Source organism: Centroberyx affinis, unplaced genomic scaffold (genome assembly GCF_046629955.1).
Source record: "Centroberyx affinis isolate AG114_WGS23_722 - 3 ecotype Tasmania unplaced genomic scaffold, CSIRO-AGI_Caff_v1 ptg000334l_1, whole genome shotgun sequence".
NCBI lineage: Eukaryota > Metazoa > Chordata > Actinopteri > Beryciformes > Berycidae > Centroberyx > Centroberyx affinis.
In genome coordinates, this window is record NW_027279009.1 from 318,728 (window position 1) to 337,320 (window position 18,593).

An 18,593-nucleotide genomic window follows, 5' to 3' on the forward strand; every position below is an offset into this window, starting at 1 on the left:
TACCCTTTTTACCGTCTCTATACAATATACAATATATCATTTATAAACAAATGATTTTATATTACACAAACGAATGATAAAATAACATAAATTATAGCATTACTAATAATTAGTAAACATTATTAATGATCATTAAAGTTTAATTAACTATCAATTTACCATTTATTAATGATGGTTATTATAAAGTGTTACCAATCATTTTTTCTTGCAACAATGTGAAAGAAAATCTCCATTTCCTCCATGTGCTTTCCTCCATCCCAGATTCAGGGAAATGAATAACACACGTCTTCATAAATCTGTGATCACATGATTCATCTTGTGTATGGTTTTCTATAAATAAGGGATGGCTCATCTATTCCACAGGCTCAACTTATCCTGTTCTCCCCTATACAGTTCCTGTTTGTGTGAAAATAACTGAAATCTCAATAATTAATTTTAGATTTTTAAGAATTAATAGCATTTATTTAGATCCACACAGAAGTAAGACTGTTTTCTGGGATTATTTATGAGATTGTTGGATATGTTTCTCTGCTAAATTCTACTTTGTTGCTTTATAAAGACTCCTTATCTCACATGGCAGTCTACTATTTCCACTCTAGACACCAGTTATGTAAATGTTTAACACAAGATGTTTAACACAAGAAAATGTGTAGTCAAGCCAGAGAAAAGGTAAGACTGGACCACTATGGTTTGTTTAATTGTTTAATCAGCATCAGATAAATCAATTTCCTGGTTACATAGAAATTCAAACATTTGATTGATTCAATGTGATTTTACATTAAAACCATCATCAGAACTTAGCAAAACGTAAAACTAAAAAGTGATAGATATTCCACATCTATTGCTATGATTAATGCAGTGATACTCTGTATTTGGTTTGGTATATTTATTTACATATATGAAATACTAACACACTGATAGGAAATATCTCTCTCTCTATATATATATATATTTATATATAAATCCCAAAAGACAAATAAAAACCTCACACCTCAAAAGAAAAATAAATAATCAGTAACAGTTGAATGGGACAACAGCTGATCACTGCTTCTTGGCTGTAGCGATCTGGCATGCAGGGTGGACAGGGAAAATAGTTCAGATGATCCTGAATCAGGAAAGAGAGACAGAAGGAAAAGTGTATAGGGAGTTTACTTGAAGATTCACTTGTCCAGTTACTGAATTGTAAATATTTTGAATAATCAGGTGGGTTGCAATTCACTTTTTGGTGCACCCACTTTCCCTCAACCTGCCTCATCTACAGTTTGCAATTCTGTTAGTAATTCTCTTTTTCTCCTCTCCAGTCAGTGATTTCCTACATTTCCCAGAATGCCTTTCAACAACCCCCAGAGAACAGATGTGAACTTGTTGCATGCAGCTGTTGGTTATATGTGTAGGTGGAGCGCAACAGCGATATCTTAGCAACAGCAAGAGAGTGAGAGTTTTTCCAAATGAGAAAAAGCAAGAGTTACGCCCCTCCACTCAAAACACAGCATATCTTGTGGCTGCATTGCATTCTGGTCTATTGAGGCTGCTGTCTGTGGAGCAGCTGGTCTCTCTGCCTCTTCTACGATGGATTTCTCCCTGTGTGATTGTTGAACGTTGGAACAAAAACTGTGAATCTAGAAAGAAGCCCTCGCTCCTTGATTCTGATGGACTGACACCAAAATCTGACGTTTACCATTGATGTTTTAGATCGCTTAAAATTTTTCTGCTTTCAAACTCCATTATAGCTGTGCTGGAAATATTTCCATGTGACCCCTGTTGACTACGTTTGTTCAGTTATCCATGTGAATAAGAAAAATACACCACAAAACAGCAAAATGGGTCCAGAAATTATAAGGTTGATCACAAGAGTTTGAGGTTGGATTGAAACACTTACTATTTGGTGCAGATGAAGTTGTACTCCTCATCATCAGGCAGACTGACCCACTGCCCCCCTCCTTTCTCCATGGCTGCAGCCGTCCCACAATCTCCGGTCCTGTTCCCTGGGGCCCAGTTCTCGTAGCAGCCCGCCCCGTCACTGACCCAGAACCAGAAGTCCAGAGTGCAGGTGTAGCGCATTCCCAGCCACACGTAGGGAGTGTTAGCTGTCTTGGCTTTTTCTTGGACCCATTTCTGAATGTCACTATTGTGGATGGAGACCAGGTCATCATGCTCCCTTCTGCAATAGTCCAAGGCCTTGTCCCAGGTCTTGTTCTCATGGATCAGGATCACTTTATCTGTAGGGGAAGAAATTGAGAAGTGCAGCTGATATTTTGTGCTGTTATTCAATGTCTTTATATTTGAGTTCTATTCTTGTCTGGGTGTGAAGCAGCATTTAAACCATCATGGGACACTAAAACTCAGACTAATTAAATTATTTTAGAGTTAAAAGCTCTTTAAGGCAGGGTGACCCACCACACCGCCACCCACATAATCAAAGGTAGGTGACACTGAGGGACACATTACTGCCTTTAGATGACAAATGAATCCACAAAAACAGATAACTGAACAATTAAATAAATAAATGTGTGAAGAAAGTAAAATTTCACTGAAGGTGAACTAGAGACATTTTGTGGAGGTATCGACGTTGGACAGCATTACTAGCTGATAACTGATATTTAATAAAAGCCTAATATATCGGCAAACTGATTATCTGTCTAAATTATTCTGGTCTCATGATATGTCTTGTAAGTCTTATACTCAGAAAATGCCCAGAAACCTCGATGAACGCAGCATTTTCTGAGAGTAAGAGAATCAAGATATCGTGACATGATATGAGACTATAAGACATAAACTGGAGACATGGAGATGTGCATGTTATCTTCTTCGTGGATCAAACTCACCATCATAGCAGAAGAAGGGCTTATTTTCATTACACTCCTCCTGTTTCCATCTGCCGTTTTGATCCAGCATGGTCACGGCACATGTGTTGTGGCCCTGATGATTTTCAGTCACGGTTTTATGCCAGTATCTGAATGAGGAGTTACTCCCATCCGACCACTTCCAGGAGTCTTTGAACAGGCCGATCACAAAGTTCTTCTCCACCATCCCACTTATCATGCTTTTCACTTCTTCGTTGCAAGTCTGATTCTTACCACTGATCAGGTCTGTGTGGTTTTCTCTGCAGTAGTCCTGAGCCTCTCTCCAGGTCTTCTTCTCTTTGATCAAACAGAATTTGTTGGTGTTGTTCTTTGTTCCTGTGCAGTGAACAGACCTCATTGCGTCATTGCATATGTACTTTGCGAAAACATCCATATTTACAACCACCTACCATATGATCTTCTTATTTTTCTTAATTAAAACAAAGTGAAACAACCTGCCAGAAGGGATGAGATAATTTCACTTGTCTCCAATGTAGTTTGAGGGATTTTCTTTGTGTCGATATCTTGGAACAAGGCAGAATATGGCGGATCACTCTACTCCAATAAATTACACTCGATTCAAATTCAATCAAAAATCTTGAAACGAGTGAAATTATCTCACCACAATGTTACTCATTTAAAAAAAAAAAAAAGAGTTTTAGACTCTGAGATTAAATGACTTTTATATATAGAGATTTTTTGTAGTGTAAGCCCAGTGTGACTTGGTGCAAACTCTCAACAGTTATATGATTTTAACTAAATGTATGAACAGATGAGGTGTATGACATCCACATGTAGAGCAACTGTTAGACAGGATGACAGGCTGAATGTACATAGTTGGACTATTAAATACACCTACCATCGTAGCAGATGAACCATGCTTTGTCGTTACAACTTTTATGAAGCCATTTGGCCTCATTATTCATCCACACACAGTCCTCCGTGTTGATTAAACCACCAGCCCAATTTGTCCCTTCTTTATAGTAGTCTATCCCTGGCAGAGACCAGTGAAACATCAAATTGTCACTTTTCTTCAGCCCAATCCAGGCTGCATCACTATTACCCCCTCCTGCAGAGTCATTCAGCCTCTTCATGTCCTCCATGTTGTCTATGGTGGCCAGGTCAGTGTATTTCTCTCTGCAGTAACTCTGGGCTTCATCCCAGGTCTTAGCCTCTTTAATAAAGTGATACACATGTGGCTGACATGTGGAGGAGGAGCATTGACCTAAAACAGAGAAAACATCGCACAGTGTTGGAGTTGATAGTGCAGGAATCACAAGTCCTCAGGTCACACCTGTTGCTTGCACTATATCTGTCAAGGTCAATGGGGTTTTGAGTCTAGTCACTTGAGTTTGGTCATTTATTTATTTATTTATTGGTTTATTTATTTATTTATTTATTGTTAAGGAGAGTGACAGAAGAGGAGGCACATACACACACACACACACACACACACACAAATACACATGCACCCACAAACACAAGAACCTACAGTTGCATCTACACACATATTGCCTGTCTACATGTATGTGTGTGTTTATGTAGCAATCTATCTAGACCTATCATTGCTGTCGGATAAAAACCTCATGACTTTAATTTTGGTGATTTTCATGTTTTAACTTCACTTGAAGGATCACATGGTCCTCTATAGCAGAGATTCTCAACCTTTTTCATATCAAGCATCCCTAATTTAGTCCACATTAGGGCCACAGACCCCATTTGATGAGATTTTGTGAACCTAAATCTGAGAATATTGTTATTACTATATGATTTTGCCAACTCCTCTATATATTTCAAAGCCAATTGAATAAACTCCAAAATGCATGGCCTTCAAGCTAAAACCAAGTCTGTTCTGTTCTGTCAATAGAACAGAACAGCAAAACACCTTGAGTGTCAAACAAAACATTTGAAATTGAGAGGAAAGAAAAAAAAGCAGAGCAAAACTTAAAGCTTATGTGTTGAAACAGGAAAAAAACACTCTTGCAAGCAAATTATTTCTAAGTCAGTGCAAACTTCTTGTTTTGAAAGCAGCCTTTAATTGATACAAATATTGTTTCAATATTGTGTGTGTGTGTGTGTGTGTGTGTGTGTGTGTGTGTGTGTGTCTGTGTGTGTATGTGTGTGTGTGTGTGTGTGTGTGTGTGTGTGTGCACAACTCCTGTAAGAACAGATTACACTGTGTTGATCTTTAATAATTCACTTTTAGAGTTGTAAGTTGGAAAGCTGTAGACGACAGAAAGAACTGCAGGAAGCCATAATGCATAGCAACACACAGCCACTGCACAAATTATTACAAACAGTCGCATACAGTGCATAGATCAATGACATCTGCATTTAGTGTTAAAACACATTTAGGTTTTTCAGGAGGGATGCCATGAGCTGCTGTATCCACACAACAACGGGAATTGGAATTTGTACACGTTTCATCACCAGCAATGAAGAGAATCCCTTGGAATGTAGTAATATTGGTAAAAAAAAAAGTTACTCAGAAGGTAAATAAACATATTATGTTTAATCATCGACTATTTTCCATCACTAATTCACTCTTATAAGCTTTATCAACACAGTCATTGACAAATGTGCAAAGATTAAATCTAGAAAAATGAATTATTAGGACTGGTGCAGTGTGGTAGGTTAGGAAAAAAATGTCAATGTTGCTGCTGTGATAGTGAGGCACTTACATGACTTGTGAGTGAATGTGAATTGGTAAATTAGTACGACAAATTTTGTTGTTCTGACAGCTCATTGGGAAGTGCTGCAGTTTCTGTAGCATAATAGTTGTGAATTTTAATGGTAATTGCAGTTTGCTGCTGAGTTATTATGTTTTAGACCTATAACATGGCTGGGTAGACAGAGATCACAACAATATCTTGCTCCGCCCCTGATTGTGACCCAGGTATTTTTGAAATGATGCAGTGAGTTTTTTAACAAGGGTCAAGAGCCTGTTGGAGCATGCAACTCTCACTCAACACAAACAACAAATGGCCATGTAAACTTTCAATTCAAGTAAAAAAAAAAAAAAAAAAACAGCAGTTACAACTTTTTTCTGAAACAGAAGCAATAATAGAGTACTCACCCATCAGAATGATCAGAAATAGGCTCCACTGCATCTTCATTCTGTTCGATGAATCTCATAAAGACAGTCTCAGATCCTGGATAAGAGCTTTAGTACACAGTGGACCAAACAAAGTGATATTAATTGCTTTTCTCAGTTTTGAGAAACATACAATACCAGACATGTCCAGGTTATTAAAAAAAAACAAAAAAGCAATCTGTACCGCTCTCCCCAGGACTCAATGTTTACTCAGTAGCTTAATCAGGAAGAGATATGCAAATCTGAGTCCTGCCAGTACCAAAACTGATCCATGCTGGCTCATTCCCTCTGAAACCACACAGGCCGTCACACCTATGTCTCAGAACTGATAAATTGTCCTTGGACACATTCTTTAACCAATATGAGTAGAGTTTGGGCCCTAATTCCACATAGTTTACAAGAAATAAAGGTTCAATTAAGATCCAGAGTGGCCACTTTTTATTGGGACAATATCTTCAGATTTTCAGCAATTTCTCTGGAAATATTGTGATAAAAAGCAGAGGGTTGCTGCATGGGGTAGACACCAATAACTTATACATGACTGAAATGAAGCTATGCATTTTATTGAACACATTCTAAATATTGCATGTATTTATAAAATCTCTAAATATGTTTTGGGGTAAATCTTCAGTGGTGGAAAATCACATGTGGGCATAATTTGTTCAACCTCAGAGGTTTGTATGGCATTTGCATACATGTAATGTGTAGAAATTTGCATTACCCTATTATGAAAAACCTCATGATAAAATTACGATTTCAGTTATTATCTACTGTATGTTCTATTGTATATTTTGATGAAATATTGACTTTGGGCAGCAGGGGTCACTGTTCCTTGTCTGTAGTGAAATTAATTTTAGAAATTAAACAACACACCAAGAACTGAAATACATATTTCACTATAAAAGAGTCGACTCAAGCTCCAATCTAGATCAAATTTAATGAAAAAATAAACTACTGTATATTCTCTTAATTTCCTCTTGTGAATTATATAATCCAGTCACTTTCTTTTGTGTCCAGATAACACTGCCTCACCTGGGCTCAATAATATAATAATAATATAATCAATAATATAGGCTGCTCAGCAACACAAAAGGAAGAGGAAACAAGCTGATTGATGTAATTAGTTGGAGATGGAGCAGAAACTACCATGGAAAAACATTTCAAACAGAGACAGACGGCTTAGAGGAAATTTCAAATGACATCTGAATAAAGACTGAAGAATATAATTCTGAATGTGTCCAAATAACTGAGCAGTTTCATTAACCTTCTTGTGTTTGCACTATGCAGTCCTTCATTATGTCTGTGGAAACACCTTTAAAGTGCAGTGCCCCTGGTGTCCAAAGTGCATATTACATCCAAATAGGCATTAAAACTGGAGTTATGATCGAACAATTATTTTTACCATGAAGGAATTTCATAAGTTTGATATTAACTACATACCATCATGCTTATATATGATGCAATATAGCAATATAGATACAAGTGTAGTCATATGCCCACATGTGACTTTTTATCCCAGAAAATCTATTTACATGCTGTATCCATAGTTGCATCAATATCTTGGTAATTATGTGTTCTATATGTTCTCTGTAGGAATCTGATTTTTAATTCCTTCATTGCCTCAATTACACATAACAGTTTTGCCCCCTATGGATTTGAATACACAAAGATTGGGTGAAAACAATATGAGGACAATTTGAAACCTAATTCTGTAAAACTTGCAAATTCTGTCTAATTTCAGATGGAAAGACTCTGCTGTCAGTCAATGCATTTTTCCTCAGTTAACTGTGACAACTGATATATCATAAATGTCTCATTTATGGCCAATACACTATATATAATATACATAAAATAAAATATGTAATATATATGAGGATAATATATGCTGTCTTTTGAAGTATCTTGTTACACATTACCTGATAAATTGTTCAGACCTGCCAAATGCAAATGACAAAATTCACATTATGAATTTTATTTTAAATATAGCCTACATTAAATAGAAGTACTGCAAGTACACATAATTGATGCCCATGTCTGCACACACAAACATGAAATCAAGCCCGTCCTAGATCCACTAAACAGAGTTAACTCACCTCTGCTATCTGATCCCTGCTTCGCTCTGATGTCTCTTCCTTTAGACCTGCTGATGTCGACTACCTCTGTCTCCGCTCCCTCTCAGTAATATATTACATACTATACATAAGCATCTGTTCTCTGGTAGCCATGCAAATGTCAGTATTTTACTATTCAAATAGTGTTTTCAGATATCATTTCAGGAATGACTTGCTAGACAGAAAATGTCCAGAGTGAGGAGTGAGGAAATGTAATTTAATAGAAACCAAACATATCATAAAAATGTGGATTGCACAAAATATGGCAACAAACAACATAGAGTAATTAAGTTTGCAAGATAAATGATTTTCAGTGACCCTCTCTTGCTCAAGTTACTTTTCAATGTGAAAAACAGAATCAGTCATTATCTTGGTATCACTTGATTGTCCAACAAGGAGAAAGAAAAGGTTTTATTCCAAAATAATATGAATAAATACAATTGATATTTAGCAATCAATGTTTGAGCAATATTTATAAAGACACAGATCACTGCATCTTCAAAAACATTGATATTTTTTAAGGTCGGAAGATAACTACTCACTTTTTTTTTTTCTTTTCCAAAGTAGGATTACTGTTATGCCAGCAATTATTTTGTCCCATTTCCAGTGTTCAATGGTGGATGACTTGGATTCAAACTTCAAATATACAGTTAATAGCAGAGATAAATTAATCCTACACTCAGGCAATGTGAACATACAATCATATGATCTTTCAGTGAAATAATCATGCACAAATTATACAATGTAAAAGTAAGTCCAGTTGAAGTCCTTTTATATAAGCAAAAAGCAAATGCTTGACTGAAAAGCAATAAATAACTGCTAACCTGATCATTGGTTTTGGGTGTATTCTTTCATAATTTTAATACAAAATGCATGCTGTCCTTAAGTATACAAACTTTTCTATACAAACAGCCAATGAAAACAGAACAGAAGGATGCGTCCTTTTCCCCAGTTATGTATATTGTACCTGAGTCACTGTTCCTAGTATGTAGGAACAGTAATCAACAGGTCAAAGGTCAAAGTTGACAGACAGAAGAAGTGGATCAGTAACGGCTTACTTTGCTCTACAGTAGATTAATTGTTTTTTTGGCTTCTTAAGTTTGATTCTGGGCAGCCAGTCTCTGGTTCCCGGTGTGTAGCGTGTAAAACAAGGAGGGTTTTAGTGGAACGTGAGGCTGTTCTGCTGAATCTCCAGTACTTTGTGGTGGTGACACTACTCCAGTCTACGTCTAGTTTATATTTCCCCCAGTCGTTTTGCAATGAATGCTGCATTTAATTTCATTTTTTAACATTTACTCATACTTTGTCATTTTAAAATACAAACTTGTTTTTGAGGGAGCATGTTTTTGAGGGATTACTTCCTGGCGGAGACTTTCATTTCCTCATGTTGGTGTTAGGTGATTGACAGTAAGCAGAGCATTATGTAATGCGTTCAAAACCACATTAAAGCTTCATGTTCACTGTGATGGATTATCTAGCTTTTCAAGTCTGTGGAAGTTGTTTGTCATACTGTACAAAAATTTATGTCAGCAAACAGCTTCCTCTGAAGCAAAAAAATAAACGAGCCCTGATATCTCCAACTATGCTGACTGTGTGCAGACGCCACTAGGAATAATGTAAAGGAGAGGGGAAACCTAGACCATTGGTATAAACATAACACCGCTATTATCCTTTAAAGCTGCACTAGGCAGCTTCTGTGCATTTTCTTTATGCTCATTTTGTTTTCAACAATTAAACTTTTTTTGCCCACTCTCAGCTTCAATTGCACTCCTGGAAGGGGGATCCCCTCTGTTTCTTTCAGGTTTTCATGGGAGTTTTTCCTTGTTCTCAATGAAGGTCTAAGGTTGGGGTGGTGTCGTTTTCATTTATTGTTTTATAATGTCGGTGTTGTGAATCCCTGTGACTGTAACTGTGGTTAAGGCCAATACTCTGGATATTCCAAAGACGACAGAAGATGGTATTCGCTGATCACTTGTCCGTCCCTGCGCTGTTATAAAACCGGGTTCACTGGCAGTAGAAGGTGAGGACATTCTGCTGGTTTCCTCGTATCAGCACCGTGGGGCAGTGGAGGCCACAGGTCAGGGTTTCCAGCCAGGCCATGTACAGAGCACTGGGGCAGTCGCTCTGCGGCACTGGGAGGCTCCTGGAACAACACCACATTTACACATGACCATACCGACATAGTAGAATTAGATTAAAATTGCACTGTATTGATCACCTAGGGGAGATTCGGGAATGCCTGCTTTGTTATGTTCTAAGATTGCATTCACACATAGCATTTTTTTCCCAACTGCCAGCTCCTCTTTTACATTAAAAGTAAGTAAGTAAGCGGACACAAGGCGCACAAAAGGCGGACACTCCCGAAAAAGCTTTTTTTGGCAGAGCGGAGCGCTTTCAGAAGTTGAAAAATGTTCAACTTTTAAGAAAAGTACGTGAACTGCTTTTTTCTCAGCCAACCAATCACGATGAAGGAGAGCCTGGCTGTTTCCCATAACAACAATAAAGATGGAGAAAGTCAAAGTGCCCGTGTAGAAATTGGTCGTCGTAATAATGAATTTCCATCACCGCAACACCGATAATAAAGGGAGTATGGGATTATACTGGACGTCTACTGGGAATATCTGGTAAGCCTTTGTTTGTTACACAACACTGTATTGTCTGCTAGAAGAGCTAACCAGCTAGTTAGTGAGCTAGCCAAATCAGCTAACGGCAGATGATGTTATCGTGATCCGCTTTTTATTTCTTCTCACAAAAAACGCTCCAGGAATCACTATGCGTGAATGCAGCCTAAGAATGCATTACACCGGCTAATAAATGCCTGTTGAACATGGTATATGATTGACTAGTGTGCACTGCAGTTTGCAAATATCTAGTACATCTGAAAATAGCTACTCTGCCTGCATTTGTGTGACAGCTAAAACAAAGAGATGCATGTCCTCCAATCTCTCCCATCTCTCTTTACTGCCTGAGTACCACTGCCTGCCATGCAAATGGTACACTCGCTCTGTATTTGTGTACAACTTTGCATCCCTTTTAGCAGGCATCTGACATCAAAACAAAGTCCAGTGATATACCAGTCTTTGTATTGTGTGTGCACATCTTAGCAGATAATTTCATTTTGCACTGAGCTTTCTTCAAGCATGTGAAAATACCTGAATAGGATGAGATAATTGCAATTCTGCTTGTTTCATTAATTTTCTGGCGGCACTAGAAATAAGACATGTAAGATCACTTCATCCACTTCAAGATATTGTCATTTGTTAAATTCTTGAAGTGAGATTATCTCACCACACTGGCATTGTTTTTTTTCTTGTTTTAAGAAATTCAAGAATGTTAGGACTGAACACAAGATAACATTACATGTTAATGAGGATATTTTTGCAGAGCATAAATTATCACTCAAACTCAAACGGCATACTCACACCAGGATAAGAGCAGCATTTTGTGAATTCCTTCGGATGATTTCGTTCAGCCTCACTTTCCTCTCAGACTGTAAAGGGTTGAAATAAATGGAAGATGAAAAAAAATCTTGAAATGAAAAGTGCATGCAACAGACAGTGTTGTACTCAGCCTTGAGCCCGACTCTCATATGAATTGATATGGATTAACCCATTGTACACATAGCTTTACGCTATCATTTTCAAATTTGCTTGTTAATTTTTTATTATTTTGAAACACAAATCAAACAACAGATGAAATTACTGAAATCCACAACTTGAGTCACCATTCTAACTAATAAACTAGCTTTTAATGTGGCAGATGTAAATTTGTCCGCATTTTAATTTGTTCTAGCATGGATTACTTGCTCGAATATATAGACTCAGACTCGAATATTGATGACTTGAGACTCGACCTTGGTGACTTGGACTTGAACATTGAGGACTTGGGAGTCGACTTGGACTCAACATTTATTCACAGGGAATGACAATCAAACAAAAGGCGTGCACACACACACACACACACACACACACCTTAAGTCTGAAGGCCTCCAGCTCCTTGTCAGATATCTTCCCAGGGCTCAGTTCCTGAGCCGAGACGCCATCCAGCTGCTCATCCTTCAGCCTGAAGGGGGTGACGATGTCCTCAAACCTGTTAAGGCTGTGAAGCAACGAGAACAACGGGACAAAATCAACTCAGTAACACCCTGCACCAGCATTGACAAAACCTCTCCCCGTTCGGTATTGTATTGGTATTGGTAGAAATTTCTGTTATCCAATTTACTTGTGTGTTTGTTTTTGTCCTTTGTTTTCAAAAGCCCCTTATTTGTCTCCCTTGCACAGTTTGCATTTCTTCCTTTTTTCTCTCTTTTTTCATGTCTTTTTTATCGTTTGTACGTTCAAAACTAAAGCTAAACATAAAACTCACGTTTGTGCAAGACAGACAAAATGACAACCTATCATTATACTGATCTAATTATCTCAGGTGAGTGCTAAAAGGTAGTCTTGTGTCCTTCCTCTATCAATAATAGTCTTCAGTTTTCTGTGTACTTTGTGAAGTTGAGTGTGACTGTAAACCTTTGCTGGACATACTTTTTGGTGAGAGGGAGCTTCTCGCTGTCCGTCATAACTATAACGTCATGAAAATCCAGACGGAACCTCTTCAGCAGCGAGATCATCCTGAAAATCAAAGTGTCAGCACATTAAAGCAAACTGCAGTTTCCTCAGACCAGGAAATACAGTAGAACAAGAAAGAGGAAACTAATTATGCACCCTTTTGCATATTGTGATGGAGGGATGCTAGTTTCCATGAACCAGAATAAAATGCAACCCTTATTTGACACAGGTATTTCTCACTATGCTCCAGAATAAACCCAACACCCTAAAATACCATAAAGATGCATTGAATGGGATCTGATATAAGACCTTCTGCCAAGAAAGGTCAAATTAGAACAACTGTGTCAATCATTATGCAATTATTATAATATTACTATAATAAATATTCAAAATGTTTTGTTTTGACCTCACTGAAACAATTTAGCCCAAGTGAGTAAAAGGAGTAAGTAGATTGTTTTTATTGCCTGTTATTGGAATTTCATGTTTTCACATAGATTTCACATAAATTCTTGAATTTCCCCTCCACTTTGATAGAAAGAGTACTTTGCATAGAGTCTTAACGTAAAATCCTAAATAAATCCATTTTGCGCTAATTTTATAGCACAGGAAAATGTGCCAAAAGTCAAGTGGGGTGAATTTGTTTTCCTGTATAGCCACCATAAGTTTCCAGTTTGGGCATAGAAAATGTAAAATGTTGACAACTGAGGGTCAAGAGCCAATATTCATAAAGGTATGGCAAAAATAGAAACGTACTCCTTGCGGCCTTCCTCCATGTTGTGCTGATCTCCAACGATGAAGACCCTGACTTTGCTCTGGCGCCAGCGTTTCCTCCGGGTGAGCAGGTAGGGCACCAGCAGTGTCAGACCTGGGAGGAGAGGGAGAGAAACACTGCGGCTCAGAAAGGGGAGTTGTGACGCAGAACGGCAGCCAACTCTGAATCACCCACACCGCAATTAAATTCCATCTTAAAGGTGCAACAAGTGGTACTTTTGCTGCCCCAGCGCATATGGTATGGCGCATAATGTATTTCTGGCTTTTAGAATTCACTTTCTGGCCTGTACTCTGTTTTGGAGCAATACCAAGCACTTTCTATACTCTTCTTACTCTCTTTCTTTTTGTTTTGTTTTTTAAAGACAGCTTTACAATTACATATAAAACTATTGTATTGTACACATTTTGTCAGAAGTTTGGGACCCCTGGTGTAGAGTTTGATTCGTGGCTGTCAGGCTCACCTCCATCATCAGCGATCCAGTAGAGGTCAATGGTCTTCTTCCCCTGGTCGTTCTGAAACACTGTCTTGATCTGCTCATTGGGGATGCTGTCAGAAAGGCCGTCAGCTGGATAAGAGATGGAGGAGGAGGGGTGAGACTTAATATCGTGGACAGACAAAGTGAATGTTTCAATGTAGATTTGTTTGTGTGAGCAGAAAGCATGTTTACTCTCTTACCAAGGAAGCATGGGAAATAAGATTTTAATGATTTAAAGCAATAATCTGCATCATTTTTGTATAAACACAGTAACAGTGTGTCTCCAAAATGTGTTCATTACATATAATGTCAGGTATGTGTGAGTGACTGGAGTGACTGACTGACTGAGGGAGTGTGTGTGTCAGTGAACGAGTGAGCGAGTATTTGCCCGAAGGAGGGAGTTTGTGTTTCACTACTGCTTCATTCATGTCAATAACCATCGGAATGGCTTGACTTTGCTTGGCTTTGCTTGCTCTTAATCAGAAGTTATTATGTCCCACTATGGCATTTTTAAGAGTTGTGATCACAAAATGACTTATATGATGAGAATCATTCATGTTGTTCCTTGTTGAGTCCTCCAAGTAATATTTGGAGCCTGAAAGCTGATGTGAACAGCGTTTATCAAGTAGGAAGCTCATATTTACTGGCTTTCTCATTTGGCCTGAATGCAACATAAATGAGTGAGTGAATTAGGAAGGGAAGGAGGGAGAGAGTGAGGGAGAGTATATGCATGCGTACACACAGCAGGTGCATGAGAGACTGTGTGTGTGTGTGTGTGTGTGTCAGTGCTCACCTGAGCCCCTCTCAGAAGAGTGATGGTCCTCATTTTCTACAGGATCATCAGGCTCAAAGCCCTGGTTCACTGGAAGACAGAGATAATATTCTTTACTTTTATGGCATTTCTGCTTTTATTAGACAGCATGTAGTGAATGACGGGAAGAATGAGAGAGAGAGAAAGGGAATGACGTGACAAAAGTCATGAGTCCTTTCAAATCATTTTATTACTTATTATTGGTGCTACAGCGATTAAATATGTGGAATGGTTAAAAGACACCATTTTGCAGGAAAATACACTTAGAAAATTCAAATGCGATATCCAATAGGACAGAGGGATTTCTAACCTTCGCAGTCAAACTGGTCAGAGATATCCAGTCCATCCATCATCCTCAAGATGCACAAACAGTAGTTGGAGTCAAACGTATCGCTACAGAAGAGAATAAGAAGAGAAGAAGAGAAATAAGAAGAAATACAGTTTTAAAGGGAAGTTTAGAGAAATGTTAGTGCACATCATAGTTATTCTTAATATTGCAAAAGTCCTTTCAAACAGTTCTCTTTCACAATGCATATAATGTATTTACCAAGGTTTACCACCTTCTCCCACACAACAGCAAGCAACATTTTGATGATGATTTTTGCCTTTTTTTTTTAGCGTGGCAACAATGCATTTGTAATACAACATACATGGTTCACTGAATTTCCTCACAATACAGCGGACCATGTAAATCAGTAAAATTAGACTTACAAAGTGTTCTCCTGACAACAGCGTTTCGTGCCAAGCAGTTTTATTTGAAGTTTGCATTTACCTTCATTGTAACATTTCCTTAAAGGGGCATTGAATAATTTAATTTTTAAAATTTATCGACTTCTATTGGCAACCAGTAGGAATCTCAAAAGCATCGATAAAACGTATCTCCTCCTACGCAAGTCTCTGGTACAGTGGAAAATGCAAGTAGGTGAGGGAAGGAGACTTTTGTTTAAAAAAAAAAAGTGAATTTTGAAAGCCAGAAATCTCACTTGGTGAAGTAATCATTGAGTCATTGGTATTGATCAACAACCCTATATCAAAGCCCTGGTCATGTTCTGCTACGGGGCAGTAAAAATTAATTATTATACAATTATTAAGTTGTATTATAATATGTTGTGACTATGACTATATACTTACTATATGGTGCTGATATAGTCTTCCAGGCTCTCAAGGGAGCTTTCCCTCCAGTTTGTCTTGAAGCCCAGGACCAGAGTGTTGGGCTTCAGCTTGCCAAGACCAGAAGCCTTGAAGAAATGTCGAGTGAGAACAGAAATTATGTTGCAGGTTATTGGTTCACAGTTTACTGATACACGGGTGGGCCCGGGTCCTACGAGGTGAGATATGATCTAGCTTTTAATGGGAGAAATGATAAGCACCTGATGAATGATGTGTGGTGGGGATCGAATGCAAGAGGAGGAAGGTGAATGAAGAGACAGAAATAGCAAAAAATCTATCTAACAAAATGGGCATAGCCTATATGGACATAATTATTTGAGCATTTTTACACAGCTTAAGTTGCCATATTGAGAAAGAATAACCTAACCCTGCCTTTGACCAGTCTGTCACTTTAACACATGACTGTCTTTGAAGCCAGATCAGAACCAACAGTCTGCCAGTAGAAGTGCTTTGTGTGAAGTCACATTAAAGAGACAAACCTACCTGCAGCAAGTGTCGAGCTCCGACTCTGAGGCTGTCCCCAGCGAAAGGCGTGTAAAACGAGCGCACCTTCCTCTTGTTCAGCCACTTCACCAAACAATCTGTTGCATTCTGGGGCCGAGTTTGCCTGTCCTGCTCCTGAAGAGGACAGACGGTTGTAGAAGGTACAAGACAATGTTTATAGAACTAAATGGACTTTATAATGGAGATGTGGTGCTGGTCAAGAGATTTAATGAAAGACTTAGAAGCAATTTACATATATAAAACATATACGTGCGGCAATGTGCTTTGATATATTATTATACTACTGTAGATTCTCAATATGACATTGTCACGCTATCAGAAACAAAATGATAACAAATTTGCCTACATGGAGCATGTTTAGGCTTGGATTTTTTTCTTAATACAAAGAATTAAATGGATAAGGTGGACAATAACTTGCTACTTTGGCATGGAATTATGATAATTATTAACTTTATAACTCAGGTGAAGTTTTCCAAATATATCATGTCTGTAACCTTTGTTTATCAGGTTGCATTGTATGATACTATATTTTTTACATGCAAGTACAACGCAATTTATCAAATTATATATAGTAATTTATAGTATATAAGTAACACTACTCATAATATAATAATGTGTGCATAATGAAATCAGTTTTGTCCTAAAATGTAATATATCCAACATATAGTTCAACATTGAATATAATTTTGTTAACCGATGACTTAGGTTACATTTAAAGAGGATTAAAGAGATTATATTTTGTTATCATTAATTTTTAGTAAGTGTAAGTGCCATTCTTTTCAAATGGTCTTGTTTTGGAATGAAACCCTGAAACTCTCATCAGTATGCATATCATATGACAGACCATGAGGATGTCTCCGCAGATCATGAGGCTTATATGCTTGGTGAAGGAGCCAACGAAGTCCACCAGGGCCGGCCGCTGGTTTGGGGGCCCAGTCAGGACCAGGCACTGGGGTCTGGTGAGAGGCCAAAACAGAAGCACACACGAGAGATTCATCGATAATCATTGTAATAATCACTATCACTATCACTATCGATAATCACTTCTAAAAGAAAAATGGGAATATGTTGAGAAACTGAGCTATCAGGCAACCAAATGAGAATACCAGATAATAATGAGAATACCAGGTATGTGTGTGTGTGTGTGTGTCTGAGTGTAACAGGTAAGACCCATGAAACACTGTAAAAAAAAAAAAAGCATGTAAATATATTTGTAGTTGTGTGGATCAAATCACAGAAAACCAAATGAGAATACAATGTAACAGATGAAATATGTTTACATTTTAGGTATTTAGCTGATGACCTTATCCGACTATCCACTAGAACAATATAAAAATCCTAGATTTCCAATACATGCATAATAGTATTTTTTCCTGCCATTTCTGGTGTTCTTATGATTCAAATGTATCAGACAAATACTATCAAAAGGCTATATGCTAATATTCTGGGGGTTGTTGACAAGACTATGTACCACACTGAGGTGTTTTTATAACTTACAACTTACACACATGCTCGAAAAGGAAAAAGCTATTGCTATATAGTTTGAGGATTATCCATATATATATATATATATATATATATATATATATATATATATATGTATATGATCAATATGACGTGGAGATACTTGGTCGATCACCTGAAGTTCTTGACATGATCCTCCACCCCAGAGAGCGAGACAGAGTAGGACAAAGCCATGTTGTATGTACCAGCCTGGACTGATGTGCCCCAGTTTACCTCTGTGGAGTCCAACACACACACACACACACACACACAGAAGTGAAGGGAGTATGGGAGAGAGGACACAATTGCACAATTGAGAGAGGGATGTTGGGAGAAAGGGAGACAAAACACACAGAAAGAGGTATAATTTACGAATTATACCACTGGCCTAATTAGAAACATACAGACTTCAAAGCGTAATTTGGTGTTGACTCACGCGGCTTGTTGTAGGCAACGTATCCAAGCAGGAAGAAGATGATACAGAAGGTGGTGAGAGCGGCCCACCAGGTCAACAGGAACATCAGCACCACCGAGATCACTGCTCCAAACAAAGCTGTCCATTTACTGTAGTAGTGAAATGAAGGCCTCCAACCTGCAGGGGGCAACGATGAACAACAGAGGACTTTCAGGTTATGTCACCAGCCTCTGGCAGCCATATTGGAGGTCCTGTTTTTCTGGTGTTTTTCAGATATCTCTCTTTTTCTAGCCTGGTTATATATATATTTTGTTTTTGCAGAACCAATTCTCCGATGTGGCC

General features: G+C 38.0%; 2 protein-coding genes across 5 annotated transcripts; both read right to left on the reverse strand.

Moving 5' to 3' along the window:
- Positions 1–734: 734 nt before the first annotated feature.
- LOC139641042 (macrophage mannose receptor 1-like) lies at positions 735–8,108 on the reverse strand. Of its 4 annotated transcripts, XM_071515267.1 has the most exons (8): positions 8,031–8,108; positions 7,854–7,871; positions 5,920–6,006; positions 5,199–5,291; positions 3,703–4,068; positions 2,826–3,179; positions 1,880–2,219; positions 735–1,105 (listed from the first exon to the last, which is right to left on the reverse strand). In XM_071515267.1, coding segments are annotated over exons 3-8 (1,194 nt in total). In that variant the 5' UTR covers positions 5,960–6,006; positions 7,854–7,871; positions 8,031–8,108; the 3' UTR covers positions 735–1,104. The 4 variants fall into 4 exon arrangements, with proteins under 4 accessions (XP_071371368.1, XP_071371370.1, XP_071371369.1 ...); XM_071515269.1 differs by lacking the exon at positions 5,199–5,291; XM_071515268.1 differs by lacking the exon at positions 7,854–7,871 and having other exon boundaries at positions 8,031–8,099.
- Positions 8,109–8,300: 192 nt separating this feature from the next.
- Positions 8,301–18,428, reverse strand: LOC139641048 (solute carrier family 12 member 3-like; the record flags this gene model as incomplete). Its single annotated transcript, XM_071515277.1, has 13 exons — positions 8,301–10,191; positions 11,471–11,538; positions 12,020–12,146; positions 12,578–12,664; positions 13,355–13,466; positions 13,834–13,938; positions 14,642–14,710; positions 14,970–15,052; positions 15,791–15,897; positions 16,313–16,447; positions 17,178–17,289; positions 17,973–18,072; positions 18,273–18,428. Coding segments are annotated over 13 exons (1,400 nt in total), but the record flags the coding sequence as incomplete, so codon positions are not given.
- Between the last annotated feature and the right edge of the window lie 165 nt (positions 18,429–18,593).

Excerpts from the sequence above, each read along its gene's own strand:
- LOC139641042 (XM_071515267.1), bottom strand. The coding sequence starts at position 5,959 with ATGAAGATGCAGTGGAGCCTATTTCTGATCATTCTGATGG. Across the intron at positions 3,180-3,702 it reads ATGGTTCATCTGCTACGATG|GAACAAAGAACAACACCAAC; the intron begins GTAGGTGTATTT and ends TTCACTGCACAG. Across the intron at positions 2,220-2,825 it reads GCCCTTCTTCTGCTATGATG|ATAAAGTGATCCTGATCCAT; the intron begins GTGAGTTTGATC and ends CTTCCCCTACAG.